Raw genomic sequence first — 17,761 nt, 5'->3', positions numbered from 1 at the left:
CGCCCCACGACTCATCTGCCTGCACTATTTAGTCACCACTCCATATCTCCTCCGCCCTCCCGCACAATCCGCAAGTGAAATCCGCGACATAGCCCCCATTACCCCACCCCACCAGCTGAGCACTCAACAACGGGAGTCAACATTCCCACCTGCCACCACCCTCACACCAAATGGGAGATGCCTGCAGCGTAAAAGTGCCCCACATCAGCAAACCCGTCCTGGCCGGAGACCTCTAGCTCCCTTCCTCATTTTAGCTCTCTGGCCAGACCTTACACGCCCTAGCCACTGGTACGCTCAGAATGCACTCTCGCCCTCAGCTTCATGCAGGGATACAGAAGAGCATGGACCAGCACAGGGAGCAAGTAGGTAACCTACTGTTATGGTGGGGCGCGCGAGCGCGGGACCTCCTCAGTGGGCAGCTGGGATCACGGCTGGCAGGAATAAGCCAAAAGGATGGAAACCCCTGAGGCGCAGTAGGCTGAAGCGCTCAACCACAGCCGGGTCCTGGAGGCCCATCTGCGGGCACCCGCACAGCCCGCCTGCCGGGTCCGTGGGTTCTGGCATTGCCAGATCCCTTCCCAGCTGGGGTCCGGATGCAGGGCCACTCCGCCACTGCGACAGCTAGGGTGAACAGCAACCCCAGACCAGCAGACGGGCTGAGCCGGCCCCCGTGGTGCTAAGATCTAACATTTTAAATTAATTTAAATGAACCTTCTGAACCTTCTTGAAAAACCTTGTTTATTTTACAGATACAGACAGCTAGTTTGATGAGATATACTATAGATCTTGTAGAGAGAGATCTCTAAAAGCAAACTAAAATGTATGACTGGCAGACGCGAAGACCAGTTAAAATTAGAGGATGAATAAACAGAAGACTCGGCACACCGCTTCTGAAAGGCTGCCGACCCTTGCACTATACAGAACCTTTCTGCAGTACTTCTTCCTAGGCAGTCATTTCCCATTTTGTATGTGTGCAACTGATTGCTCTTCCTAAGTGGAGTGCTTTGCATTTATCCTTATTGAATTTCATGCCATTTACTACATCTCATATTCTTGATCAGTTTTAGACCTATGTAACAACTCAAGTTTAAAACAGGAGCAGGCAAACCTTTTGGCCAGAGAGCCACGTCAGGTTTCAGAAATTGTATGGAGGACCAGTTAGGGGAGGCTGTGCCCCACCAAACAGCCAGGCATGGCCTGGCCCCCACCCCCTCCCCTGCTTCTCACCCCCTGATGGCCCCCCCAGGACTCCTGCCCCATCCAACCCCCCCTGTTCCTTGATGGCCCCCTCGCCTCATCCACATACCCCTGTTCCCTGTCCCCTGACTGCCCCCGGAACCTCCACCCCTGACTGTCCCCCACCGCCCCATCCAACCTCTCCTCTCATTCCTGACTGCCCCCCACCCCGGGGCTCCTGCCCCATCCAACCGCCCCTTCTCCCTGACAGGCCCCAGAACCCCTTCCCCTGACTGCCCCCTGCTGCCCCATCCAACCCCCCCTACTTCCTGACTGCCCCCCATTCAACCCCGCCATTCCCTGCCTCTGACTGCCCTGACCTCTATCCACACCCCCGCCCCCTGACCACCACCTCGAACTCCCCTGCCCTGTATCCAACCCCACCTGTTTCCTGCCCCCTTACCTGCCTGGAGCACCGGTGGCTGGCGGCACTACAGCCACACCGCCCGTCTGGAGCCAGGCATGCCACCGCACAGCACAGAGCACTGGGTCAGGCCCTGGCTCTGCAGCTGCGCTGCCTGGCCGCCCAGAGCACTGCACCAGTGGCGGGGCGAGCTGAGGCTGCGGGGGAGAAGGAACAGCAGGGGAGGGACCGGGGGCCAGTCTCCTGGAACAGGAGCTCAGGGGCTGGGCAGGATGGTTGTGTGGGCCGGATGTGGCCCGTGGGCCATAGTTTGCCCACCTCTGGTTTAAAAACTATTCTTAAGCATGGTTATTGTGGCCAAACATGATTCTTAGCCATGGTTTGGTTGGCCGGTATGCTTTAGGCCTATGCGGATTAAGATAATGTTGCTCAAGCCTAAGTGCCCCACAAAAGACAGATAATGCTCAGCCCCTGCCCAAAGACAACACTGTAAATTTGACAAGATACAACAAAGAGTAAGGCTCAAAAACAAAGAAGTGGCCAGGAAGGATAAGGGTAAATGATATGATGTTGGATTGTTAATTTTTTAAAAAATCCCCCCTCACTTAACAAGGGGAAATGTCAGAAGAGAGTCTTTGGGAGAGGTTTGAATCAAGACAAGGCGGCGGGGCGGGGGAGCTTTTTGAACAGGTTTGGATAGAGCATTGTAAATGGTGGCAGGGAAAAAGGCACAGAGACTTGTGAGGGAAAGACACAAGAATAGTGGCTTCTTCCATACTTTGCCATTCAAACTAGTTAGAGCCAGAGTAGGCCACAAGAGAATTTAAATGAGGTTTAAACCCATTTCAGGTTCCTCAAATCAGCTGTGGTGGGAGAGAAGAGGAACTAAGCCATTCAGAAGTCAGGGGAAGGAAAAAGAAAGCCTAACAACTTAGCAGAGAAGTGAACTGAATCTCATCTTTAAGGAGGGGTGGGGTTGAGGGAGGGGAATCAGTAGCATTAACACTACACCACTATAGGCGAGGCCTTAAAGATTTTTCCCCTGGACTAGTATCAGTTTGCTGCTTTCCAACTGACTAAACATGAACGCTATTAGCGACACTTCAATGAGAAATGCAAAGCACAGTTTCTCAGTGTATTATGCTGAAGAATATATCATACCAGACTAGCCATGGGATTGATTTTCTTTGTTTCAACCTTTTTCTCTTCAGTTAACTTGCTTACGAATTTCTGAGCCTCTTTCAGTCTGAAACAAAATACAGCACAAAATATACTATTAGATACACGGAAACAAAATATCCGACTGGTATATTTACACATCATCTGTGGTTTCTTTAAGAGCATTGCTCAATGAATGGTGAGACTAGAAGAATACAAGGCAAAGACGAACAGCAACATCAAGTGTAAATAATGAGCTAGTGTTATTTAAAATTTGTTCAGTTGCACCTAGTATAATCTTACAGCAGCAGATACGAATAAATTCTCAACTAGAGAGGAAAATAAAAAAATGGAAGGACTTAGGCCCTGACCCTGCTATGCAATGCACACGGGCAAGCCCCCACACCCATGTGGAGCCCCACTGAAATCATGAAGGATTCCCCCCCGCCCCCCCAGGAGAGGGACAGAATCCTCTGTTTCCAAAATCCTCCTGTTGTTTTTAGTGTTGTGCAGGGCAGGCTCCTTGAATCAGCTGTGATGGGATAGAAGGGGAACTAAGCCATTCAGAAGTCAGGGAGAGGAAAAAGAAAGCCTAACAACTTAGCAGAAAAGTGATCTGACTCTCATCTTTAGGGAGGGGTGGGGTTTAGGGAGGGGAATCAGTGGCATTAACAAACTGATGCTACAAACAAGGTGAAAAAGTGAGTGGAAATTCTTGGGGTTCTCTCTTTAGGTAATTTAGAATCATTGCCAGCACCTTTCAAAGCACCATTTGTCTGATATTGGCCATTAAAACATGTGCTTATGAAATTTGAAATGTAATGTTATCCTGTGAAATCAGAATTTTCTCTACACAAAACTGCACTTTTTTTCTATTAATCTCCCCATCCTAGAGATTGCACCCTTCCAACTTTCCATATCACTAACGCTCTGAGGGTGTAGACACTTGGTTTATACTTCAGTCTGAAATGTCCAAGAGGAAAGGAAATTGCAAGTAAATTTTAATTACAAAAAGAAAACCCAATTTCCACTACTGTACACCGAAACAGTTTTTTCTTATAAACTTTATAGTTCTTGGCATTGTCATACTGAGAAATTTTACCTTCTCCTTTTACTTAATTTTTCCTGCTTCTGTGCCCAGCCAATAAAGTATTTAAAATACCAAATCCAGTTCAAACCGCCTTTGATGCACTCAATTTTGGAAAAATTTTCCATGTAAAGCAACAAGTAACATGGATTAGTTCTGCAATTACTGACATGGACTTCCTTCCTTCTTGTACCACTGTGTACCACATTCCTCCAGCAGCAATTGGGAGTCCTGACATTTTTATTAAAATATATTCATAAATATGTTGCAGTGTTTATCAGTGTCCAACTCATTTTTAAAACTTAACATTCCTTGTTTGAACTATGTATTTTGGAAGCTTCTGTTGGACAGTTGTTAGCATTTGATACCTTTTTATTTCTTTATAAATGCTTAAGAGCATGAGGGAACAGTGACCAGTTACTTTTAAGAAGCCTTACTTCCAATGCCACTTACATTCTATGTTGATAGATACTATAGAAACACCTTAAGTTAGATTGATCTGAGATTTAGTTTACACAATATCAAGTTTGTTTACAGTTTTAGTTTTACCTTTTGTTCTTATAAACTATAATACTTATTTTATTAGCATGCCCAGATGTCTACAAGTTATTGAACTTTTAACATGCTACCTATGTCACTCTTCACAACTCTCAGATAGCAAATAAGGTTTGCTTTTTAATGACACGATGACTGGAGAGTACACACCTCATAATTGCAAAGGTTATAATGGCAAAGAAATGCCCCTCAGTTTTTAAAGGCAGTTACTATGTTTAGATTCAGTAGGACCAAACTGGGATGGTCAGGATTCTATGAACACCGTCATTTTGGACCATCTATTTGGTAAGTCCTAAGTTTCTCTCCCTCCCTGCGGTTATGGTTGTTGTACTAGCACTATGAGCTTTTTTCAAACAACTACAAAATAAACTGAGTGAACATCTTAACCATAGAGAATCTTGGAGATGATAAACTCCAGTTAAAAAATTATGAATAGGTAAGATCATCTTAAATGATATACTCAAGGTGCTGAGACTACAGTAGAACCTCAGAGTTATGAATACCAGGCTTACTAACTGACTGGTTAGTAACTTACCTCATCTGGAACCGGAAGGACTCAATCAGACAGCAGCAGAGACAAAAAAAAGAAACGAAAAAGAAAATACAGCGCTGAACTGTGCTAAATGTAAACTACTAAAAAAAGGGAACATTAAAAAAAAAGGCTTGACAAAGGAAGGGAACTGCTTCTGTGCTTGTTTCAATTAATTTAAGATGGTTAAAAGCTGCATTTTTCTTCTGCATAGTAATGTTTCAAAGCTGTAGTATGTCAACATTCAGTTGTAAACTTTTGAAAGAACAATGATAGGGGTTTGTTCCGAGTTACGAACATTTCAGAGTTACAAACAACCACCATTCCCGAGGCTTTTCGTAACTGAGGTTCTACTATACCTGCTAATGCTTACCTGCCAGATATTAGTGCAGAACTGAAAAGCATTTCTAGTTGAAACAGAATAATATGTTGCTTACCATATCACTTTTATTAAACAAAGGGCTTTTCCACATGATGTGGTAATGTGCACTATGGGGCCATGATTTCTAAAGTGCACTAATGTGTTGTGCATTCATTAGTCTGTGTAGATCCTGCTGGTGTGCACTAAATGTTCGTGAATGTGCGACAGGTAAGGATTATTATGGAGTCTCAGCACCACAAGTATATAATTTAAGACAGGCTTAACTATTCATTATTTTTTAAATTGAATTGCCCTAGTTATAAGAAAGTGGTTAGTTCAGTAATCAGGTCAGTAAAGTAACCACACTGTGAAGAGGCTTTATAAATAATAGTAGCCCCCGCCTACTCTTGGAAATGATACTGCTACTAGCCACTGTGTGTTGAAATACTAGCCTAGAAATGGCTAAAATAAAACGAAGTGAAAACTAACAATGCAAAAGAGAGTTAGCTGAAGGCAGCTATTGTCTAATCCCTCGTCCCACTTGTATATTCCACTTTTTAAAAAATAAAATAAACCTGAAAATGGGAAAATACCTTTGCCTATTAAAAGTTATGGTAGCTTTCCAGCAAAAATTACAAATATTTATAATACACTCTGGAGCTATATGAACCTCTAAAGTAGCATGTGTGTACCACTGCAACTATTTTTTTTTAATAGAGTACTCAATAAACACACACATAATGCATGGCTATAAGCACAATTCAGACTGATTACTAAGCAAGCTTAATTAGCCAGTTATGCTTACAACTGCAAGGATGTTAAACATAAAATATGCAGCACCACCCTTTCTCTGCTTATTGTGTCTATTTTCTGCTCCCTTCACTGGGTGTAAACAGAAATGTTGTTGCTACTCGTACAATGAATGTAATGATCACAAAATAGAATCTGAAATTATTTCCAGCGATAATGCTACAAATAAATAGTAAGTGAAGTACATGGCTTGTGTGACTTGGTTTAGAGATTAGTATGATTCAGAAAAAGTAAAACTACAGGTAAAGTTCATTTGCATAGACAGGAATAAACTCTTAATTATTGTCTGACATTGTCTTAGGTGGAGATACTATGTAAATAACCGATTTGCAGGGATATCACACCACATACTATTATTTTTAATCACTTTAAAATAAACTATTTAATGTGTCATAAAGCAAGTCCTTTAAGAAGTTAAATGCAGTTTATGAGAATTTATATAGACTTAAATTGCTCTACCCCTTCCTATAAAAGTATAAACTTCCTTGCTTTTTTTAACGGTTTGGCAATTACTTGTTCTTGGTTTACAATAAAACAAAAGGCAACAGAATGGCAAACTGGAAGTTAAACAAATAAATCCCACTAAATATCCCTTTTTACTTTTCTGAGAGTAACTGCAGTTATATTAAGGATTAATGAATATGGTCAGTTTAATATTCTACATGTTACAGAAATCAGATGAAAGGAAAAGTTATTCCTGACTGAGAGTAGGGGAGCAGTCTATAACCCTTTTGTTCAATAGGACGGCCAGCAAAACAGTTGAAGAGGACGTCTAGAAAACATTACTAAATGTGGTTTTGACAAGGCTAATAATATAATGGTCTCAGCCTGCTTGAGAGTCACTGGAGAATAAACAGGTTGTGACGCTTACCAAATAAATAAATAAAATGAACAGGTGTCCACTTTGTCTTGTTATTTGAGCTCATTTGTTAGTTAAGTGTTAAAGGAGTCATCAACCTGGAGATGGGGGCGGGGCAGGATCTGACAGCCAAAGAACTCCCTAAGCAGTAGGAAAATCATGAATGAACTAAAATAATCAGCTAGATGTGATAATGGGGTGTGACGGGGCAGCTGCCCCTCACTGGCTGACAAAGGGTTGATAGTAGCCCTTGGAGCGGCTGTGCAGAACCCAGCCAATTATGGCCAGGCTGGGCTCTGTAAGAAGTGCTGCACGGCAGAGAGGAGCTATGTCTCTCTCTGGAGCTTGAGGGAGAAGGACTGGCTGCCTGTAGAGAGACGTACCTGGGACTGGGCAGGGTCAGGGGAGCAAGTGGAGCTCCAGCCTGGCTGGCTCCCATCCAGACTGTGGTCTTGATATAGGGGCTGAGTAGGTGCTGGGGCTATGGGGACATGGCTCAGGGAAAGCAGGCATCGGCAGAGGGGAAGGAGAGGCAGTGAGCAGCTGCTAGCTATAGGGTCCCTGGGTCAGGACCCAGAGTAGCGAGCAGGCCTGGGCCCCACTCGTTGCCAAAGGAAGTGGCCAGGCCAAGAACTGCAGTTTGCCCCAGAGTGAGGGGCTGAACTAGGGGCTGTAGTTTGCCCCTGAGTGAGAGGCTGGGTGAAGGACTACTGGTTCCCCCAGAAGGCAGGAGACGATGGAGTTGGGGCACAGCTGAAGGGCTGTCCTCTGAAGAGGAGGCTGCAGTCTGGGAGTGACGCGGGTCCCCAGAGACAGCAGAGATGGTGGAGAAGCAGTGACAGAGAGTGAGACACCACAAGAGGTGCCCTGCTGATGGACAGAGCTAATTCCGGGAGCAATCAGCAGGAGGTGAGCACAACCTGTTACATGAAGATTGACCAGTTTATAGATTTTAAAAGAGAAAGCTCACTTAAAGATTTGGGTCTGACTTGAGTCTCCTCTTCAAGGGTCTGATCTTGCCCTTAGTACGGTAATTGAGCAGAATCAATCCCTAAAGCAGCACTTCACAAGCTGCATACAGGGGAACAGGACCTCATACCTCCCAGGAGACTAGTTCAGGATATCAGTATGTGTGGGGAACACTTCAGGAACTGGTTCCACCACAAACTCAGTGAAAATGGATTATGTCTCTGGGTGAAGGGGTGGGTGACTCCTTCCCTCCCAGCTGTGGAAGTGGCACCTAAAGTAGCTGGCTGCGAACAGCTCACATGAACAGGAGCAGCTCATATAGAAGGACTCAGACAGTAGGATGATGGTGGACCATGTAGGTACTCTGAGAGAGAGATAAGGCTGCAGGCTCAGGCAGCAGCCCAAAAATTCCTTGCTTTGCTCCTATAAGCCTTAAGTGGCAGTAATGGACACACCCTAACCTCAGCAACCTTCTGATGAGTGGGGGAATGGAAATGGAACTAGAACTAAGAGGGAAAGCAGGAGAGAGGAGGAGGAGTCAGGGAAGTAGAAGAGTCAGCAAAAATACATATAAAAACAAAAATAAGGAAGAAAAGGGGGATGGATAAACTTCAAATAGAAAAGGAAAAAGATAATACAGGGGGAAAAAAGAAAATGTGAGCTTAGGTGCCGCTGTGTTTTCTTTTTTCTGTCAATTTTATCCCTATCTCTTAACATGGTGTGAGGCGATGTGGGGGTACTGATATGCCAATCCATCCCAAGCAGGAAGTCCCCGACAAAAAAAGGAAGAAAGTTTTGTCTACCTTGCAAGTGCAGCACTGTACATTTTTGTTAAATTGGATGCAGCATTTCTTGTTTAGTATTTCTGATTTGCGGGTGGGTTATTGCTGTTATGATATGTCAATACAAGTGATAATTTACCTTTCATAAACAGTCTGGGGACTGTGACTTAAGGGATATGTCTACATTGCAATGCAATCCTGAGGTTCGAACACAGGGTCAAGCCTATCCCCCTCTCCCCATTTCATCTACAAATTATGCTAAACCAAGGCTCAGCCACAAGGTCCCCAGAACCCACAGGGATGGAAAGTCTGACCCTGAGTCAAGCTGGACTCAGAGTTCAAGTCCTATTGATTTCCAGGGTACTCACAGTCCCACTCAACTTGTGCTCTGAAAGTCCACCAAAAGAATCCCACAATGACATGGGCCTACCTTCTTTGTCCTCTGGACAGTGAAGTTTGGTGGACAGTCAAGTATTCCCACACTGCACCATGAACAGTGGGCTAGACTGGCCCATGTTTTGAGAAGGCACTAAGAGTTTGGGATATGAGTGGTTGGACTTGGGCCTATACGATGCAGTGCAGACACCGAAGCCCCAGCTTGAGACCCAAGGTTCAGTAATTCCTACCCTGGGGTTACAAATGAGTATAGATGCTCAAACCCCAGGTTAACCATCTCAGACTCTGCTAACTTGAGTTCTACTACCCCTGGTCTTACATTGCAGTGTGGACACACCCAAGGGGGACAGAAGACTAAGCATTAATTGTAAAATAGTCTGAAAGTTAAGCTTCTTCACAGAGGACTGAGTTATAAGAGTTTTTCACTGTTTTTCTATTTCAGTATTTTCCCTTCCTCTCCAACTCTCACTGAAGTCCATAGCAGTCCTTTCAGTGCTTTCACAGGAAGTAGAACTCCCCGCCACCCCACTACATACCAGACCATTCTATGACAATTGCACCTGTAATTTAGGAACACACCATCAGGCCAAGCAGATCTGTCTGTTTAAATCAGCAACAATGGTGAAACTAATTTTAATGTGCTTCTTCCACTAATTGGCAGTTTATTTTTTATCCCCTCCTATTTTTGCCATTCTAACAGAAAGCCCATATAGCCTATTATTCACCCAATCACAACATATATCCAAGTAAAAAATCAGCACTATGTGGAAAACACAGTAAAAGATTTGTTTTTGTTGGGGCTTCACATTGGAACATTGAATTATAAAAACCACATTTCATGATGAAGGGTTTAATGTCTTTTCTTAGATATTATATGTTTGGGCAGAATTAATCAATGATTGACACAGCTCATGTCTAGACATTAAACATACTTCTGTGTGTTTTAAGAAAAGAGGAAAGTTTAAGGAATGCCAGTTGGTTAAAATCACAAAATCTGACCAGCTGTAATTTGAATCTATTAATAGGAAGAAGTATCATCAGTCCTTACTGAGAAAGAGAAATCAAATTATCCTAATGAATACAGGAGGAATAATATTATATTTATAAATGTATATTATATTTAATAACATATATAAATATAAAACTAAATATTAAAGGATCCTTTAAACTCTGGCACATTACTTTGAAAAACAAAACTGATGAAAGTGACAAAAACGGAGCTACATATTTTAAACTGATAAATCATGATTCCATTATTTTACCTGAAACTCTTTTAAGTTACCCCAAGTAATGTGAAATAGTCAGACCTGCACTCCTAGTTGGGAGTTTTAGGTGTTCAGCATCTCTGAAAATCAGACCAAGGTGTCCAAATAATTGAGGCACCAAAATCAGAGGCCGTTGCCGTAAACATTTAGCCATTATTTTTCATTAAAAATGTAATTTGTTATTCAGTAATTGTAGGGAATACAAAACTAAACATGGTATTTTACACATTTAAAATGTTTTCTCCATAAGCTCAGAAAAACAACTTCCATCTCCACAGGAGCAAACAAGGGCTGGCAGGATAAAGGTTGCTATTATCACCACTTACCCCTATGCTCCCCTCTGTGACTCAGCTCAGAGGAGGAGATAGGGCACCAGTGTTCTAAAACCCAAAGATATGATGGAAGCCAACACAGCATGTTTTCCGCTTTCTTGAGCCCATGCAATTCTCTCTACACCTGCATCATACTGTCAGGGCTCTGCTGGCATTCAAAGGCTTAGGGGGTGGAGCATAGCCACAGTCTCTTCAGCACTCTCAGGACTTCATGAATTTCAGAGTAGAATCCATTGCTCCCCCTCCACAAACCTTACTGTGAATCAACAGGACTGTGCGTTCCCTTCTTTCCACAACTGCTACTATTCAGGAGCCATGTATCCGACGAAGTGGGTATTCACCCATGAAAGCTCATGCTCCAATACGTCTGTTAGTCTATAAGCTGCCACAGGACTCTCTGCTGCTTTTACAGATCCAGACTAACACAGCTACCCCTCTGATACTAGTCAGGAGATGACACTATTTCTGTTCAACAGTTCATAAAATTTAGTGCACGCACAGTTAAAGTAATGTATAGGTTACACTGTCTATTCCATCTAGTTACATTTTACAAAACTGACCATTTCACAGTATATCATGCGCTTTTATGTAATGAAAATTGACACATTTGCAACATTTATCTAGATTTTATATACTGTAAGCTGAATTTTAAACATGTACACAATATATTTTATTAAACCAATAAAAGACTATAGTAAAAAAGTATTTGTTTGTCTAGGCCAATGGAGTTGTCTCCAATCCTAAAATTGCTGATGCAGATAGCCTGTTTTTTTAATTTCTTTAAGGATCTACTGCTGGAAGGCATGCTGTTACTTTAACATCGTCTGTTGCTGGTTCATCTGAATATGGGTTAAATATGACACCACCACAGACTGCACTCTGTAGCCAAGAGGAGACAATCTAATTTTATGTCCTGGGAAACAGCAGGTGCAGAAGAGCAACAGAAAGTACATATTTTTTTTCTTTCCAGAGTAGGAATTCTGACAGAGGACCTTGCAAGGAAGGCACACATCATTTTCTCATAGTCTGTGGACACCAACATTATCCTCCCTGCCACTCAGGCCTGTAATCTGTGTATCTTTCTCTTGTCCCTCTGTCTAAACCATATCCACTCTGACAGCTCTTCCTGCAAAACATCTATAAGATCCATTCTCTCTGTTCATCCTGCTAAAACTTTGGTACAAACCCTCATTAGCTTATATTTTGACTATGGCAACCGACTCCTTTCTGGGCTTAACAAATGCCATTTTGATACCCTTAAATCCATTCAAAATGCTGCTGCAAAAATTCAAAACTCATCACTTTGACCACATCACAACATTCTTTGCATCCCTCCATTTGGCCCCCTTTTCCCCCTACACTCATGCACAAACTACCATATAGAGTTTTGAGAGTGAAGGGAAGTATATAGAGCAGTCAAACTCTGACTTCACCCTGAGAATGATGCCAGCCTTTAATGTTCTTTGGTCACATTTCTCCACAAGCATCTTCACCTGTTTTCTAGGCTGCCCCTTCTGTCTGGGAGGAATGTTTTTTCAAGAATATCTTGAAAAAAATTGCCAAAGCAATCTAATTATCATCTTTCAGATCTCTCCTTAAAACCACTTAGGTTGTGATGCCTATAAAACACTTGACAATGGTTCAACTACTGGTGTACCTCAGCTGCCACTTATTACACTAAGCATAATCTCATTTTTTGTCTCCATCTGTTGCCTCCCATCATATACTTAGATAAGATATCTGAGGCAGAGACCATCACATGTGTGTCAGTGTTGTGCCTAGCATAATGGGTTCTACCATAATACAAACAACAATCATCACAGTCACAAAGACAGCAACAAGTGGAACCTTACCCTGATCGCCATCCATTGTTTTGGATCATGTATGAACGACATGGAAGAGATCAGAAGTAAGAGGACGTGTCTCTGAAGTTTATATGGGGTAGGGGGGAGGAAGGTGAAGAAAAGCTGGGAAGGGAGATGGTTACCCCAGTAATGAGAAGAGGGTCACTGACACTTTCTTTTTTACAGTAGAACACATAGCAGTGACACTGGTTATTCGCACTGTTCAAACCAATAAGGAAGAGCCCTAAGCACTCACGAGGAAATAGTAATCTTTAGTTAAATGTGATTTGCAATGTACAGTCTTCTAAACACTGTAAGGAGGCCAGGATCCAGTAATATTGTGAAACTATGTGTGGCATTTATGAGACAATGTGTTATGCTGTCATTAACACACTGACTATGTGGAAGGTCTAATAAAATGCCAATCAGATTATTAACACAGCAGTATTTCAGTAATGTTTAGATGCTCTAATCAGGATCAAAGTCTGATTGCACTCTTGGTGGGATGAACACATGGTGAATGACATTGAAATGACTTGCCTACAAACTGCACATAATATTGAAAATAATATTAACTATTTTCCCATCAGAAGCTGATAAATAAGATATCCACAGTTTATTCGGAACACCTAATCAGCAACTTTCCTGTTCCATTCCACTGGTGCTGTGTGGGTGTCACAGATTAGATAGGATGTCCAAGAGAAATAGTTTGGATAGTCAGTTAAAATGTTAAATGCTTTTGGCTCCATATAGAAGTAAGATCCTCATTATCATATTAAATGTCATTGTTTTAAAAAAAACTGACTTTTGAGATACATGTAAAGGAAACATGCTTTCACAGATCCAGACTAACACGGCTACCCCTCTGATACATGTAAAGGATTGTAATTGCACTCTTTTTGCAGTAAGATAATATTTAAAAAAAATAAAACATGTACACTACCATTGTGCTTGTTTCATGGGTGAAACTTGCTAACGCTCAGCTAGGACAAGGACTAGTGTTTTTAGTGAACCTGAAAACCATAACTGGTCATAGAATTGGACAGTTTAAGGCCAGAAGAGACCACCAAATCATCCAGTCTGACCTCCTGTGTATGCAGCGACAGGGAGCTCTGAGACCTTTAAATCCTGGCTCCAGCCCAGTTGCGGGAGCTGCAGGTGGGATTTAAAGGGCTCTGGGCTGCCAATAGCCACAGGAGCTCTGAGCCCTTTAAATCCTGGCCCCAGCCAGTGCGGTCTGGCACGGTGTACTGGCTCTTGACGGTACGCCATACCCCGGCTTCCTTTCACCTCTGCTCCTATGTTTGCTGATGCCTGGCTTTTAAACCTAACCAAACTAGGTCAACACCTTTCTCTTGTTAAGAGATATCAGCAAGTATGTGGTCAAGCTGTACACCTGGAACAAATTCCTCAAAAATCAAGACTGCACCTCCAAAACACAAAATCACCACTCTGCTCTCAGGCCAACCTCCCACAGAAAAGCAAAGATGCTTTCTCCCATCCCCGCTCACTGTAGTAGTGAGAATAAGAATAAGATTTAACAGTTCTACTCTGGCAATTATTTCTGAGAAATCACAATAAGTTAATTACACACAAATGAGTATCATGTTTTAGGTTAATTTGAATACCAAAAATATTAAAAACTACTAATTACATACTGTAAGAGTTTTTGCACCAATAAGATCTTTTTCTATTTACAGTCTTTCTCCTATGGATCACATAATATTACAAGCAAGGAGTGTATTACCATAGGCATGATCAGTCAAGCAGTCAAAGTAAATCACTCTGTACTTGGTAAACATAACACCAAAGTTGGCTGGAAGATTTAGGTGCACATTGAAAGCCAACAGCATCTTCTAGCAGAGAGAGAAATTGACTGGAGTCTGCCTGGAACTCAAAGCCTCCCTCTTCCTCCTCCTCCCTTTCTGACTGAAGGCCCTTTGCTACTTATTACTAGCTACCTGAATTGTCACATTCAGAGCTATCTGCTTTTATCGGGGATTAATCCAAAATGGTTCATCTCTGTGACTATTGGCTTGTCTACACTGTGCATTAGTGCACATCAGCTGGAGTGTACATTCTAGTGCACAACAGTATATCACATACTAATTATCTGCAAGGAACCTGCTCACGTGTACTAAAAGTTCCCCAGTGTGTGTTGATGTAGTACTGTTTGAAATGGGACTAAGAAAGCAGTGAATTTGACAACGACATTACTACGTAGCAAAATTTAATTGGGACCATCAAAGTGCTCAGTGGCAGGAATGAAATTCAGGATGTAAGAAAGAGACATTTGAATTAAGGCCAGGGATCACACTTTCTTCTATGTTTTGTATAGTACTGAGAGTAAGACAATGTTCATTAAATAACGATCATGCCTCCTCCAGCCTTTGAGACAAATCTAGGGTCCCTCTTTCTCCTCCAGTATCTGCTACTGAGCTATGAAGACTCATCTAAAAACAAGTTGAAATAGGTGGCCTAACTCAGCTCTAAAACTATCTTGGTCATGTGAATGCAACTGATCACAAATAGTGGGAGCACAACAGCAATGAGTTCTTTCATGATTAAATATTTTCATATTTATAGAGAAATGCTGTATTAGCATTTACTACACAATTCTTATGCTGTACTTGGACATTCTAAACCACAAGGTGTCTGATGCAACTGCTCTGCATGAATTACTTATAAAAATAATGTCTATCTGGTGTGGTAGGCAGTTTATTACTTTTTGTAAATTAAATTAAATATTTACTAGCATAGCCCTTTAAAGATATTTAAAGGTAATATCTTCTGATTTCTTTTGCACACCGACTGCCAATAAAAAAGCAATAGTCCTATCAAAAGAATGAAGATGGAATTAAATATAAAATAGATCTGGAGAGATATTGGCTTGTCATCACAAAATATTGTTTGTTTTGTAACTCAAACAAACAATAACAATAACAATAAAAAAAATCTCTTCAATTTAATTAGCATGAGAATTTTTGAAAAAAGAAGAAAGATGTGTATGAAGCAAGTTCATAGTTTGGACATACAGATGTACATATTAAAAAGCTGTCAGTAAAATAATTGGACTTGTAGAAAATGCAGTCTTCAATGTCCCCAACATGTGGCTGGTATTATGGTGCATTTACATGAAAATATATCTAGCGGATGAAGGGGAAGTGGCCATTCTAGACAGATTCTCTTTACAAAGAGGTGATCTTCAAAGCAGATTTTACGGTATTATAGTTACACACTAACACTGGAGGAAATGGTATGTCTGAAAGGGAAAGTACTCCTATATAGGGAATTTATTTTGAAAATATTCTACATATACCTCTACAATCATTTATTTATTATACACATGTAGTTTTAATATCTACATCTATAACTCTGTTTTGGATTCCTTAATGACGTGCAGAGTTTGTCCAGGACAGAAGCAATAATTCAACTATATTTTGCAAGCAGCTAACTTATTTTCATGGTCAGTTAAGTGTAGGGCAACATGGTTAAAGTGTTTCCACTACTAAAAAACACTGGATAGAAATCTAATTAGATTTCTACAGTTTTGTTACATTTAGAAGTCAAGTAGTTTTTAGACAAAACAAGATCTTGCAGCTGAGTCTATCATTTAGTTAAGGGTACTATTAACCTCTTTTTCTGTACTTTCAGAAATCTTTAGCTGCTAATTTTACTAATTATAATCAATCAAATTTTTAGATGGTGACAGAAAAAAACTGAGGGCAAAGTCTTCACATTTGGGTTCCAAAAGCTAGACAATGAAATCCACATTTATGCACCTCCACAACTGGACTAATTCTGAGAAAGGATAAGCCAAACATCTGCAGCTCACATTGAATTTATCTCCAAAGATTGTTTAGGTGTCAGATATTTAGGTGTCTAAATAAATATTTAAGTGTCTAATTGATGACCCCCAAGTTTTAAAATATTGACTAAAGCTAGTTATTCTGCTTCTACAATATTTCCTCCTGAGACACAAGAAGAATTTGTTACTGATAAATACGTATCTTTTTTACATTTTAATTATAAACATGTAGAAATGCAAAACAAATCGTGCATCGAATTAATCAGCTTTACCCAGCTACAGAAGACAGCTGTTCATTCCTATCATACTAAGGTTATTAAAGTCTACCATTGCAATAAAAAGAAAATTAAAAAAGTCTACTTCACAATGTACAGTGATTGCTACTTAAATTTCTTTCAACTTTTTATTCCTGGACAGCGGTTAGTGAAGTGTCAGTCTTACACTTTGTAAAACAGAACGTTTAAAGGGTCATGACTTTACAAGATGATGAAAACAGTTTTTCCATCATTCTAATTTAGTTATTTCATGAGGCTCTTCATTTCAGCAGCACATTGTCTTGATGAATCACCCAGGTTTTAAATTAAAAAACAAAAACAAAACCCAAACAAACCTTTTGAAGGGTAATGATATTCTAATAAAATAATTTGAAACAAACTAAAAAATATTATCTATGTGAATCTGAAGTGTTTATGAATTTAAAACCTGGTGCTTTGTGTTATACTGGCTACTGCTTTATATTCATGAACAGGAATAAACATCACATCAGACCCATTAGCAGAATGGATCAGACATCTATATTACCTTTTTATTTGTAAATAGAATGACAATGTGTTAACATTTTGACAGTATCTTAGCAACGAAACAAGCAAAATGATGGTGGATAGTTTTACTTACAAACAAAAATAGCTTGAATAATATATTAAAGATAGTTGAGACGTTCTTTTAAGATGTCTAATGCAATGTTTATGCCTTTACGTGGGTATTTAAACCAGTTTCTTTGAAGGGCCATTGGTATGCAGTCAGAATCCTGGTACTATATAAATTAAAAAGGAAAGGATGTGTGGCCTCGATCTTTTTTTTTTGTATACTAATTTATATTCCCTATGACTAGCAATGGAATGATACTAAAAGGACAGAAAATACATACAGCTATTGTATTGTGGAAGTCTATGGCAGTCTGCTAAATGCCAACTGATTTTATACAGTTTCAGATGTATAACCTGTCAAATCAGCCACAAGCAAATATAAAAGATACCCTTGTACATGTTACATGATGTAAAAATTCTAATTTTATTTTTTATGCTGTTAAATGAATGATCCAGAATGTTATACTATTTAAGATTTTAAAAACTGTATTATCGGTAATTAACACCAGATTTGAAAAATATTCATAGGGCTTAAACATA

General features: G+C 40.7%; 1 protein-coding gene across 3 annotated transcripts in view; it reads right to left on the bottom strand.

The window, feature by feature from the left end:
* The window catches only part of LOC116829382 (formin-like), a 254,480-nt gene that overhangs the window by 4,310 nt on the left and 232,409 nt on the right, over nt 1–17,761 (bottom strand). For all 3 annotated transcript variants that reach the window (XM_075065486.1, XM_075065487.1, XM_075065488.1), the window contains one exon: nt 2,762–2,846. In XM_075065486.1, coding sequence (XP_074921587.1) covers nt 2,762–2,846 — 85 coding nt within the window. The remainder of the gene's footprint in view (nt 1–2,761; nt 2,847–17,761) is intronic.

Source organism: Chelonoidis abingdonii, chromosome 4 (genome assembly GCF_003597395.2).
Source record: "Chelonoidis abingdonii isolate Lonesome George chromosome 4, CheloAbing_2.0, whole genome shotgun sequence".
In the NCBI taxonomy this organism is placed as follows: domain Eukaryota; kingdom Metazoa; phylum Chordata; order Testudines; family Testudinidae; genus Chelonoidis; species Chelonoidis abingdonii.
The sequence above is the reverse complement of the archived record's forward strand: the minus strand, read 5'-3'. Positions and strand labels throughout refer to the sequence as shown.